The sequence below is a fragment of the Globicephala melas genome, chromosome 18 (assembly GCF_963455315.2).
Source record: "Globicephala melas chromosome 18, mGloMel1.2, whole genome shotgun sequence".
Lineage (NCBI taxonomy): Eukaryota > Metazoa > Chordata > Mammalia > Artiodactyla > Delphinidae > Globicephala > Globicephala melas.
In genome coordinates, this window is record NC_083331.1 from 69,182,655 (window position 1) to 69,196,893 (window position 14,239).

Consider the following 14,239-nt stretch of genomic DNA (forward strand, 5'->3'; position numbering starts at 1 on the left):
TTGTGCTGTGACAATCGGTTAAATGAGATCAGATATTCTTTGTTATATAATAGAGCACATCATTAAAATGCACTTGAATATATTACATTACATTTCATTACATTATATTACAAAGGCAGAAATATAATTTAAGAAACTGGGGAAAAAACCACCTCCCCTCTCCCATCCTGCCTTTCCTGACACAGAGCTAACTATCTTTCAGGGGAATGTCCTCCTCACTATGTTTTCAGACTTTGGCTGCTTATGTATATATAAATATATAAGAATGTGTTTGTTTTTAAATTTATAAATTTCTGTAATGGTATCCAACATGTGGAAATTTACACAGTTTGTTTTTTACTATTTTTTTTTTTGGCCGCGCCCCGCATCTTGCAGGATTTTAGTTCCTCTACCGGGGATCAAACCCAGACCCCTGCAGTGGAAGCACAGAGTCCTAACCACTGGGCCGCCAGTGAAGTCAAGTCCCCAGTTTGTTTTTATCTTCATTGAAAATTACATTTTCCATACAACTAGATACTAGATCTGATTAGTTTATTTGAACTGATCACACAGTATCCCACTGTACAAATATGTCAGAAGTTATCATTTTAGGTTTATGGACTATAAACGATGCTGCAATAAACCCACGGGTACTGTCTCACGGTAAACATCTTGCTCTGTGGTAAATCTCTAGGAAAGGAACTGCTGGGGTCTCAGAGTTTACACATTTCCACACTTACCAGAGATTTCCAAGGTGCTATCCAAAGAGCAATAACCAAGAAAATTGGTTTCATTCTACAAGTGTTCCCATTTCCTTATATTCTTGCCAGTACTTGACTTTATCAGACATTTTAATTTGGTCATTTGATGGGTGTGAAATGTATCTGATTTAGTTTTAATATTAATGAGATGAAACATTTTCAATGCATATATAAGGTGATTCCTGTGTGTTCCTTTGTAAATTGCCTGTTCATATTCTTTGCTCATTTTTGTATTTGGATATTTACTTTTTGATGTTTTGTAGAGATTCTTAATATATTCTGGATACTAATATTTTGTCAGTTATGTGAGTTGTAAGTATTTAGTCTTAGCTTGCTTTTTTTTTTTAAATTTTGCTTAGTGTGTCTTTTATCATTCAGAAACTTTTCCTTTTAATGTAATCTGACTTATAAATTTTTTTCTTTATGGATTTCACTTTGTGGTTAATGTCAAGAACTCTACAACTACTCCAGGGTTAAAAGCACATTCTCCATGGTTTAAAAATGGTTTAAAATTTGCTTTTCATAGCTGGGTCTTTCATTCATCTGGAATTTATTCTTGAGTATGGTGTAAGGTAGAAATGTCAGTTTAATTTCTGAGACCTAGACAATCAATTAATTATCCCAGCACCACTATGGATGGTCTCAGCTTCTCCACTGACTTGTGCTACTTCTGCTTCATATACACATGGGTCCCTCCTAGGGCTTTCTGTTCTATTCTGTAAGCCTAACTTTCTATCCCTGTAACAATTATGGCACTATTATACTTACCATAGCTTGTTTTTCCACATTTTTGTTCATGCTCACCCCCGTAAGAGTCTTATCAATCTAATTTATTTCAACAAACCAGTTTTTCTCACTCTTGAGCTTTTCTATAAGTTACTTTGTTTTCTATATCACTAATTTTCTGTTCTTTTATCTTTGTTATTTTCTTCCTCCCATTTTCTTCTATTTCACTTTGTTGCTCTGATTATAATTTATTGATTTGTGTATTTGGCATGTTAATCATCACTATTTGATTATTCTCTAACATATACAATTAAAAGCTATAAATTTCCATCTAATTACTGATTTATCTATACCTTGTGAGTTTTAATGTGATTTTTATAAATGATTTATCTAAATGCTTTGTGATTTTCTATTCTGATTTCTTCTGTAACTCAAAAATTACTTAGAATGCAGTCTTAATATTTCCAAATTACGGGGAATTTTTTGCTATGTTTTAAAATTGTGATAGATAACATGTTGTGTACATTATCAATTCTTTGGTAATTATTGTTTTATGACTTTGTAGATGATACATTTTGTACTTGATACATTTTGTACTTGAAAGTAATACACAGTCTCAAATTGTCAGAGACCTTTATATGTCCATTGGACCAAACGTCTTCATTGTGTCAAATCTAACATGTTCTTTTTGTTCTGATTTATGAGTTTCTTAGAGAAATACATTACTATCTATCTTTCATCGGATTTTGGATTTGCTAGCTTTTTAAAATAATTTGGTTAAATATTGCTTTGTGGGCTTCCCTGGTGGCACAGTGGTTGAGAGTCTGCCTGCCGATGGAGGGGACACGGGTTCGTGCCCCAGTCCGGGAAGATCCCACATGCCGCGGAGCGGCTAGGCCCGTGAGCCATGGCCGCTGAGCCTGCGTGTCCGGAGCCTGTGCTCCGCAACAGGAGAGGCCACAGCAGGGAGAGGCCCGCATACCGCAAAAAAAAAAAAGAAAAAAAAATTCTGAGTTCACCTACTGAGTTACACAGAAGCAACCAATTTACACTTAGTGAAAGGCATATTACCTGCAATCAGTGCATCGGTTTCAGCTACTGTATTTTAATAACTTGCTGCACATCCTTTCAATTTGAACAATAGGAGATGCGTTTTTCAGTCCTCGGCAAATTAATGACACCATTACCAAAAGAGGAAATTTAGCAAGAGAATCGTGCTCTGAAATAATGTGCCTGAAAGGCAGCAATGAGGTAGCTTGTAAAATAGTTATAGAGATTATTTACACCGGTCACTTTACAGTTTGATGCGACTGCACGCCGCCGTGTGTGGAAAAGGGAACTCAAAATGAGTGGCTAGGAAAGAATAAACGCTGCGGAATTCAAACCAAGAATTCTTACCTTGTTTTCATTGAAATTAGCAATAACTACTCCAACAAAAAGGGTCAGTCCAATCATGCAACCCAGGAATACGAAAACATGAATATAGATTCCATGCATCTGTATAAATGAAAAATACGGTTATTCATCAAAGCCAATGAAAGCAGCTGTGGTAACATTCAAAGGATTCCAGTGCGTGCTTACCGGACCCACACGATGAATAATAACATCCCTCACTTCCACCCAGCCTTTCAAGGAGAGAACTTCAAACAATGCCAGCATAGCATTGCCCACATTGTCAAAATTAAAGTTCCGAGGATTCGCCCTGCAAGTCAGAAAGAGGAATGTTCCGTGGAATTCCAGTGAGAAGCACCCTAAGGCAGTATCTATAACTCTTTCCAATCTTGGTTGCAAAGTATAGGCACTTGGAAGATAGGTTCGATGGCATTTGTTTGCGAACTCATAAGAATGCATCAATGTGTTAGAATTTATTAATTATGCAGTTAATTATTAGGCAATGATGGGGTGTTCTCAATCGAAAACAATAAAATGCTATGTCCCTCGACTTCTAGCTCCAGAGGTTCTGCAATGTTTCTGGCTGGTCCTGATTAGTATACTGAGGACTTTCTGGTTAGAACTTGTGCAGGAGATTCTTACAAAGGGGCCTTGGAGTTTGGATGTGAATTTTGAAATGGTTTTACATTAGAAAACCTTCCTAAAGGCATGAATTACAAATCCTGGTGTTAGTACAGAAAGTGTAAAATGAGTAGAATTTGGCCACTTAATTCTGTGTCATCACGTGAGCAGCATGCTGTGACCTAGTGATGCTTTAGGGGCTCCTGAGGTGACACATACCCTATGTGTCTCCAGATCACCCCCTCCCAGGTGGGTGTTTTTCTCTCATTAACTCCAAATGTTCTCAACAGATACTTCTTGTAGACCCCAGTGTATAGTGTGCTGTCTACCGCACAGTTAACTCCTGAGTTCTAAAACATTTTGGACCCTCTATTTTTGGGGGGTCAGGGGATGTCTCATTTCTTATTTTTCTGACATGTGTATACTTTTTTCTTTCCACTAACATCTTTCTACTACACTGCATCTCCCCTAGTCATTACAGGTCTTAGCTAACATATTTGTTAACAGAAGAAGATTTCAGTGTTTTTTTTTAATCCCCCTTTTCTGAGGCTATTTTAAATAATTAAGAGATTTAGACAACCACATGCTGGAAAAATCATGACTATCAACACATTTCCTGAATTTGATGACCTGAGCTCAGGATTATTGACTAGAGTAGGCCTACTGAAGCCTAGCTGAATTATATTTTGATAAGTTTTTTTTCTTGCTAGCACATTTATCAAAAGTTAACCTTCACAGGAGACAACATTCTAGGGGGAATCCAGTTCAGTATTCTTCTACCACCTTTTATGGTTTTCAGAACTAGAGACTATCATGAGATATACTTTTATAAGTTTTCTTTTTTTAACACTAAATATGTGAGAATCGAATAAGAAAACATAAAACTGAGACTGACTTATTTTTAAAGGTTTAAAGCTGATTGGTAGAAATGTTTTCTATATAGTAAAAAAGCCCCACTCAGAAATTAATATTTAGGGATTCTGATTTATATTTTTTAAGTATGAAAAACAAGCATATTCTCTTGTATTTTTCCAACAATCTTTCCTTTTGGGGGTTTCAATTAAATTTAATATATTTTACAGCAGACAGACTCTGTAAGGATTCTACAGATGCCACAATTTTCTTGAATAAGGATTTTTTTTTTAAACCAAGTGAGTCAGCTCTCAGATCTGATGTTGAACTTTCTTACCCATCCATTTTCTTTATGTAAAAGTGCTTTTTTTAGCTGAATTTGCAGCAACCCAAACTATTCTCATGTTCCACATCCTTTAGAAGTTAGAATATGTTAAAATACACTTTCAGGCTAAAGCAAGAAAAGTAAAATGGAGAATCATAGACTTAAATTGCTGGAAGAATATACCACATTAAAAGTCTCAGTTTTAATCATATTGGGTATGTTTATGCTTTGTTCATGATACTAAAATTGGAAGGTTTGAAACTTTACCAATAACTACAGAGGACTTCAACAAATCCCAAACACAGTCCATTACTGTCATTTTTCCTGTTGTCCTCCCTTGATCTGGAAGGCTATTTAAATATTATCTTTTCTGGTTAATTTTTAAAAGATTACAACATTGTCTATCCAATTCAGAAAAATGAAGAATCGGTTCTGACCTCACAATCTGAGTTTTCTACCTCCCAGTGACAAGTGCTCCAGGGACCCCAGGTCATGATAAGGAGAGCTGCTTCTCCTCTGGGAAGATGGGGGTGCCATGGAGGAGAGGAATCTAGCCTCTGCCCTGGGATGTGGAAATGCAGGGGATAACATGGGCCAAAATGGTACCCTGTATCTTACACAGCTCTGCCATCTAAAGAAATCAGAAACTAGTACTTCCTGGAATGCAGACTGCTTTTTGCCTCGCTCTTTGGTAATAGCAATTTGAGTTTCCACAGCCTGCAACAATCTTACCTCTGCCTCGCCCCTCACTCTCACCTGCCCATGGCTCCTCCCCCTTTCACCTGCCTAATTCCTATTCACCCTTCAAGAGTTAACTGGGTGTCTTCTCCTCTAGGTCCTTCTCCCTGGTCCAGTCATTGTTTGGATTAGCAGCCTCTGTCCTGCGTGTACCACTGAACCCTTTGCCTCTCCGTACCCTAGAATCAGAGGCTGATACATCATGGAGCAAAAGAAACTTAAAGGTAAGCCTCAGGGCCCCTCCCTGACACAGGTCCCTTCCAAGACTCAGGAAGGGGCCCAGGAGTGAGTTCACATAGTCATATGTTTCTGTTAAACTTAAAAAAGCAAAGTAGCTTTATATTCTTTTTCTTAGAGAGTGTACCCAAATTGTTTGAGCCTTAGACTCGACAAAAAAAATCTGATCTCTTTCTGCCTAGAATGTATCGCAGTGTAATTTGAAATTACCTAGAGGTAAGTTTCTGGTGAACTTCAAGTGAGTTTAGGGGCTTATTTATGTAGCATTAAAACTTCAGCATATTGTATTAAATTATTTTAAATTTTATTTTCTGTTCTCCATTGGACTTCTAGCTCTTAGAGGTCAGAGGCCAGAGCTTGTTCCCAGTGACAGCATAACTCCTGGCGAAGAGTAAACACTTAGTAAATATATTTATTGTAAAACTGAATGCTTTGTTGATTTCTCTCCCATGCATTTCCTTTTCCTAAATCCCAGACCTCTGCTTAAGACAAAACACACAATACTTATAATATATGATATGTTGAATCCTTTTTACCAAGGTAATTTTATCTCATCAAGTCTGAGTGATTTGGAGGAGAATGAATGTATTCATCTGAAGAGAGAATGCAGAAGCCAGACTGTCTCCTGAATTAGCTAGTGCATATTTATGTCCTAATGATAATTATCATAGCATTCCTCTAGGCTGATTCCCAGATATAAGTTATTTTCTTAATCATAAATTAGCCAATATAAAATTACAAAAATTTCAGCTGCTAACTCTTGACGAGATTATTAGAGAAACAAAACGTGAAAATTATCATGGTTGCAGTTGACATTTATTTGATGAAAGATTTATATTTCACTAAAACTAACCCAAGTCACAATATTCTGAACAAATGGGAAAAGCTACTGTGGTAACGTTCAAGTGATGTCCCTCTGTTTGCTTGTGCTTTTAAAATGTCATTGAACTTGAAGTCCTTAATAATAGCTTACATAAAACATTACATTTCAGTTAGCTGATTTTACAATCTTAGAGAGCTGGTTTTATGGAACAGGTTGAACGCTGTAGGGTCCAACCGGAAACAGCTTACCCTCCTCCTCATGCTACCTTCCAGTGCATCCTACTTGCTTCCTGACACCTTGGGGAAAGCCCAGAGCTTTTCGGTATATAGTCAGCCTCATTCTAAAATGCCCACTGCATTCAAACCTGTACCAGGATCTCACCCTCAGCAGCTCAAGCCTGACCCGTGGTCTGAGGAGGGAAAAAGAGTGTCAGCCACTCTGGCCCACTCCTCCTCTTGGTGACTGCCTGGGTCTTACAGGAAGGGGTGGGATGCAGCTGGGGTCAGAGACGTCACATCTTGTGTGTCTGACTCCGCTGGACTGTGGCCATTGGCGCTCTCCTCACAGCAGCCGTTGTTCCTTCACGGAGCTCATTTAGGTGTTCCCAAGAAGCACTCCATGTTTGAACAGTGTTTCTAGCTTCTGTGAACTTGGCACTTGAGCATTTTTCCCACATACAGACGCTGGATGCACTTTGTTCCAGACACCCGGTAAGATGCCTGAGTCACTCTTCCTCGCCTCGTGCCTCCCTCGTCCTCCCCCGCACCTTGAGATGAGCCCTTTTCAGGGTGTGCTTTTCAAATACAAACCAACTAACTCAGAGTCCACCCCCTCCCCCACCACCAATCACCTCCTCTATCAGGCTGTCACACTCTGGGCCACCATCCACCTGCCCGAGTCACCCCAGTGCCAGGTACCAGACCACAATGGATGGCCTCTATGCTCTAGAGCCCATTACAATTATTCAAACTAGCCATCCCTAGGCCTGCTTGCCCTGCCTCACCCGTTCCTTCCCAGGGAAACCACAGTAAAGGCTCTTGGCCCCAGCTCTCCCCACCTCTCTGCCTGCTGACCCACACTGGTGCTTCCCCAGGTGGCCCCCCGGCGAGTGGCATGCCCCCTCCTCTTGGGAACGATGAGTAGCAAACTGTCTTTTCAGTGGTAGTGCTCTCGATCTGTCGGCTTTACTGTACCTCACATTTTCTATGACTACACTCCCCAGCATGAGGATGCCCCAGTGTGTTCTTCCTGCTATGAGTGTAGCCTCTGGGTGATTCTCAGCTCCAACTCCTGGAAACGTTCCCACAGCTTCTTCCCATAGGGGCACCCTGTCCGCAGCACACAGCCCTTTGCAGCAGGGTTCCAACAAGAAGGCTCAGGTCAGGTGGCCCTTGGCAGATATGACGTGGCCCTCCAGAAGCAGCAGATCACCCCGTCTTCCCAGATGGTGACGAGCAGCTTGCCCACAAGAGCCTCTCTTCTTGCCTTGTCAAACTCTGATATCAACTGGTCCTTCCAGGGGTCCTCGTAGGAGCAGGAGAAGCGCCGTCCACCTTTCCCCACAGGGAAGGTGGCGTGATGCCACAGCTCTCTCTGCTCTTGACTTCATTCACTACCATGATGTTATCTTTGAATGCAGTGCTTTCTTTTACAGGAGCTGGGTGATGGATGATGTTTTAGTAAGTTCTGATGGGATTGGTTTAGCTGGCCTCTTTAGAATGTCAAGATACTTTAATCTCCCCTTGGCCTCAACTTTGAGACTTTAGACAAAATCCCAAAAAATTCTGGAATAAAAAACCTGATGTCCTGATATAAGTAAAGTATTTACAGTATAATAATGAGTTTTACTCTCACAACAAAATAAACATTTTATGCTTCTTTAATTTTTTATTGTAATATAAATTAGACTGCTTTTCTAGTTAACACTGGGATAAAGATATTCCCATGTGTTATATACTTCTCTACCCATGCTCAAGCCTCACATCCAAAATTAATCTTTTTTCCACAGTTCTTTGGTATTAAAAGAAAACCAATATAAATTGTATTGAATTGTTTATGAAAGTGAATTTCATATTAGAGAAATGCCAAAGCAGGTAAGAATGAGTCCTAAGGGTACAACTGGGTGAAATGCTATTCCTTTTAAAGAGTTTTGACATTTAGTAGAGAACATCAATTGTGACAAAAGCAGAGCAGTTTCTGTGGTTCACTCATTATTCTAAGAGGTAAAAATGAAATAAAAAGAAAACAGATAATGATTTAAAAGGACAAATGAAGTTGATGGAACACTGTGCATCAGTGAAGCAGATTGAGAGATTTCATTCATAGTCATTAGGGCAATGGTTGAGAAAGAAGGTACCAGATACTTCTGGCTTTGATGTAAAATGCTTTGAAAACTTATTTAAAAAATTTTTTTTAAAGAGGCAGTTAGATAAAATCAATTGTGTTACTGATTATTCCCTTCCAGGAGTTCAACAACAAAATACTTCAATGTAAATGGGTTTTAAAATTGAAATAGTTTTATGATTTAGGCTCCTCTACAACTGTTATGAGGACATCAGATCTTCCTTAAAGATATAAAGCCAGTATGAGTTTAGTTTTAATTTGATTAAAATTGTTAAACTTTTTAAAAATTGGTTTAAAAGCTGAATTGAGATTTGATTTAAAATTGATAGAAAATCTTTTTTCTTTTAAGCCTCACTAATTTTTATTCTAAAAAATTTTTATTTATTTTTATTGAAGTATAATTGAGTTACAATGTTGTGTTAGTTTCAGGTATATATATATATATATATACACACACACACACATATACATGCTTCAGCTATAATACACATATATATACACACACACACACATATACACACATATATAAATTTATATATATTTATTTATATTTATATATATAAATTCATATATATATATAAATTATATATAAATTCTTTTTCAGATTCTTTTCCATTATGGTTTATTACAGGATATTGAATGTAGTTATCTGTGCTATACAGTAGGATTTTATTTTTTATCTATTTTATATGTAGTAGTTTGTATCTGCTAATCCCATACTCCTAATTTATCCCCCCCATCCCCTTTCCCCTTTGGTAACCATAAGTTTGTTTTCTATATCTGGGAGCCTTTTTCTGATTTTTAAGTAAGCTCATTTGTATCAATTTTTTTTTTAGATTCCACATATAAGCAATATATGATATTTGTCTTTGTCTGACTTACTTCACTTAGTATGATAATCTCTAGGTCCATTCATGTTGCTGCAAATGGCATTATTATATATTTTATATTATTTCATATTTATATTATATATAAATATATATATTTATATAATATATAATAATAAATATTATTATATATTAAACATATATTAATATATTATATATTATATAAAACATATTATATTAATATACTATAATATATATTATATATTATATACATATAATATATAATATATATTATAATACATAATATATATTTATATTTTATATATATTATATATAAAATATATTTTATATGTATTATATATTATATAATAATATATAATATATTTTAATATATAATAATATATATAATATATAATATATAATATATATGTTTAATATATTATTATATATTATATAAATATATATTTGCAGCAATTATGTATATATAAATTATATATAATATATTAATATATTAATATAGTATATACAGTAAGATATAATATATATTATATATAATATATATAATATATATAATATAATATAATATACATTATATATAATATGTATAATATATATTATATATAATATACATCAATATATTAATATAGTATATACATTAATATATTAATATAATATATACAATATATTATACACATATAATATATAATATATCATATATTATACATATTATATATTATATAATATATATCATATATAATACATATTATATAATATATATTATATATAATATATAATATCTTAATGTATTATTTAATACATATTATATATTATATATAATATATACATATTATATAATATATAATGATATATATCATATATTAATATATAATTATATATTATATATAATAATATATAATTATATATAATAATATATAATATATAATATATATAATTATATATATAATAATATATATATTAAATATATATTATAAATTATATTTATATTTTATATTATTATAAGCCTCACTAATTTTTAAAGCTATGTGAGTCCAGATACATACTTTAAAGTATTAGAAAAATACTGCAGTGATATTTCATTAGTTTCATGAAGCAACCCTGGGATTCAGTGTACCACTTCCTCTCTTATTTATCTTATTTCTTTTATTTATTTTGTTTTTGTTTTTGCGGTATGTGGGCCTCTCACTGTTGTGGCCTCTCCCGTTGTGGAACACAGGCTCCGGATGTGCAGGCTCCGGATGTGCAGGCTCAGCGGCCATGGCTCACGGGCCCAGCCGCTTCGTGGCATGTGGGATCTTCCCGGACCAGGGCACGAACCCGTGTCCCCTGCATCGGCAGGCGGACTCTCAACCACTGCGCCACCAGGGAAGCCCTATTTCTTTTATTTTTGCATCCTATTGTAATTCAGTGCTTTGCCTTGCATTACTTAAAATTATTTTAAGTAATTCTAGCAGAACTACTTTTAGTTTCATGCCATATTATACTGCTTTAAAACCTTATACTATATATAGTTATATAGAACATGGATGGACCACGAAGGCGCATTATGCAAGTGAATAAGTCAGACAGAGAAAGACGAATACTGTATAATCTCACTTGTGTAATCTAAAAAAACAAAACAAAACAAAAACAAAAGCAAAACCCCTCCGACTAAACTCATAGAAAAAGAGATCAGATTTGTGTTTACCAGAGGTTGGGGGAGGAGAGGAAGTGGAGAAAGGTGGTCAAAGGTACAAACTTCCAGTTATAAGACAAATAAATACTAAGGATGTAATGTACAACGTAGGGACTATAGTTAACACTGCTGTGTGATACACAGGAAAGCTGTTAAGAGAACAGTAAGAGTTCTCATCATGAGGAGAATTTCTTTTCTTTTCTTTCAGCTGGATCTATATGAGGTGATGGATGTTAACTAAACCTATTGTGATAATCATTTTACAATATATGTAAATTGAACCATCATGCTGTTTGCCTTAAATTTATACAGTGATGTATGGCAACTATTTCTCAATAAAACTGGGGAAAAGCCCCTTATACTGACAAATATAGCATTTTTCATGATATTTTTCTGATATGCTTACCAAACACGTGGCACCCAAAATCCAGGTTTTTTCTCTCCAGGTCTTAATTTTAAATTTAAGTTCTTGGACACACTTACATTAATTCTGAATATTCCATTACAGTCTTCCTAAAACAGGAAAAAAAATAAAAGGAGGAGGAAAAGAACCTGGTCAGAAAATGAAGTCAGAAAAGATAAACGATAAGAAACATTTTTTACATAGAATGACAGAGGTCTTTTATATAACAGCAGACATGTGCATAGCTACTCAGCAGATAGTAACAAAGACTTCAGAGATAAGCAGGTGAAAGTTGATGTTGAAAATGTTAGTGAGTGGGCAAAGGATATGAACTGACATGCCTCCAAGGGAGAGATACAAATACTCAATGAGCACGTGAAAAGGTGCTCAGAATCATTAGTCATCAGGGAAATGCAAGTCAAAACCACAATGGGATACCATTTCCCACTCACTAAGAAGGCTTTAATCAAGAAGTCAAATAGCAAACTCTGACGAGGATGTGCACAAATCTTAATCCTCATACTAGAATCCTCATACACTGCTGGTGGGAATGGAAAATGGCGCAGCCACTTTGGAAAATAGGGTGGCAGGTCCTTAAATAATTAAAGAGTTACCACAGGACACAGCAATTCTTCTCCTAGGTATCTACCCAAGAGAAATGAAACATATATTCACATGGAAATTTGTACATGAATGTTTATATCATTATTATTATAAATAGCATTATTTACAATAGCTCAAAGGTGGAAACAATTCAAATGCCCATCAATCAACAAATACACAAACAAAATGTGGTCTATCCATACTATGGAATATTATTCAGCCATAAAAATAATGAAGTACTGACACATGCTACAACATGGATGAACCTTGAAGATATTATGCTAAGTGAAAAAGCCAGCCATCCAACACCACATATTATATGATTCCATCTGGAGACACGGCACCAACAACTCAAGCTTCATGGCCTTTAAATGTGAGCTGTGCCAAATGCTGGGGTAGCTAGTTTCCCCTTTTCCTTGTGTCTTCTTTTATAAAGGTAAACTGAAGTATCCCCTTCATCCACATGACACACTTGGCTTTGGCCTCTTATGTTAGGACTAGAAAAGAATTCGTCCAAATACAAAGACACGGGCCACTTCTCACTATGCCAATTTGTTTTGCAATTATTCTGCTTGTTCCTGATGCTCTTTTGATGGCTAAGTTTTCTTAGACTTTCCTTACGAGCTTCCCACACAGACCTCATTGTTCTGTGGAAAAGAATAAATGCCTCATGGTATCTGTCTGTCTGTCCGTCCACCGTGTGCCCTCCGTCCCCTATACAAGTCATTACGCTTTAGCTTGGGCTGGGTATGAGCAGATAGTGCAAAATCTCAAGGCTCTTAGGCCATTATTACTCCCCCGAGTCATCCACTACTCCTACGAGGCTTCATCTTGAAACGTTGTTATTATCTCTCTGGCCTCTGTTCAGGGTGGACCTAAAATAACCCTTCTTTCCTTACATAAGCCTGTGGACTAATGCATCAGCTCATTATTACTGCCTTCATTTAGCTCATTTGGTACACCATGACCTTTATACCATGTTCCCTGCATGTCTTGTCAGGTTTATCAAAATTCCTGGAACCTCTGGGAAGGGGAGTTAAAGGAAGCAGCGACCCGAGCGATACCTTGTGAAATAGCGTAAGGTCTGCCCATCCTAAGTTTGTCTCTTCTGCTCTGCCTCTTCCTGAAAAATCTCATTATTAACATGACTGATAATGTATTTTGACTGGACAAAGATGTTACCTGTATTTTCTAAAAATTTGAGAGCTACTAAGCTTTATAATTAGAAGCCTCAAAATGTAGAAATGTCGTAGTAGTATAAAATTTATATTAGACAGCCATGTTTGCTGGAAATATGGGAATAAGTGTTTTAGTTCAGCTCTGGTAGCCCTTTTGGAAACATGCATTTTAATGAGACTTAAGCATTATTTTACCTGGGTGGAAGAGGAAATACTCTTGCTAGTTTATACATCAGCAGAACTGGGTTCACTCCATTAACCTACTTGTAACATCGGGCAGGATTCTAAGAGAATGGGACAGTGGGCGATGCAGCAGAGATTGGCTAATTATTAAACAAACCCCGCCCCCTTTTCTACAAAATACACCACGAAACTACACATCACGGTCTCACATCAGTCTGGTGAGGCCACGCTCTTGCCAGTGGAATGTGGGATGAAGACAGATGTGTTGCTTCTAGGCTCTGCCTGTAGTCCTCTGAGAGAGAGATGGTTTTCTGTTCCTAACTGCCAGCTAAACAGAGAAGACTCTGAAGACAGCAAAGGCTAGGGACACAGGACAGAGGAGGCATGAGCCACTGGGTGGTCATTTGGAGGAGAGCTGCCTGAATTATTCAACATGCAATAAATATATTCATTTCATTACATTCAGCTACTGACATATTGGGGCTGTTCCAGAAGCTAGCCTCCTCTTATAACACCGGCCAAAGAAAGAGAAAGAAAAGAGTAGAGGGACTTCCC

General features: G+C 36.3%; 1 protein-coding gene across 3 annotated transcripts in view; it reads right to left on the bottom strand.

Annotated features, from left to right (window-relative positions):
- The window catches only part of NALCN (sodium leak channel, non-selective), a 292,588-nt gene that overhangs the window by 24,852 nt on the left and 253,497 nt on the right, over positions 1 to 14,239 (bottom strand). For all 3 annotated transcript variants that reach the window (XM_060287757.1, XM_060287756.1, XM_060287759.2), the window contains 3 exons: positions 11,724 to 11,830; positions 3,048 to 3,168; positions 2,865 to 2,963 (listed from right to left, as the gene is read on the bottom strand). In XM_060287757.1, coding sequence (XP_060143740.1) covers positions 2,865 to 2,963; positions 3,048 to 3,168; positions 11,724 to 11,830 — 327 coding nt within the window. The remainder of the gene's footprint in view (positions 1 to 2,864; positions 2,964 to 3,047; positions 3,169 to 11,723; positions 11,831 to 14,239) is intronic.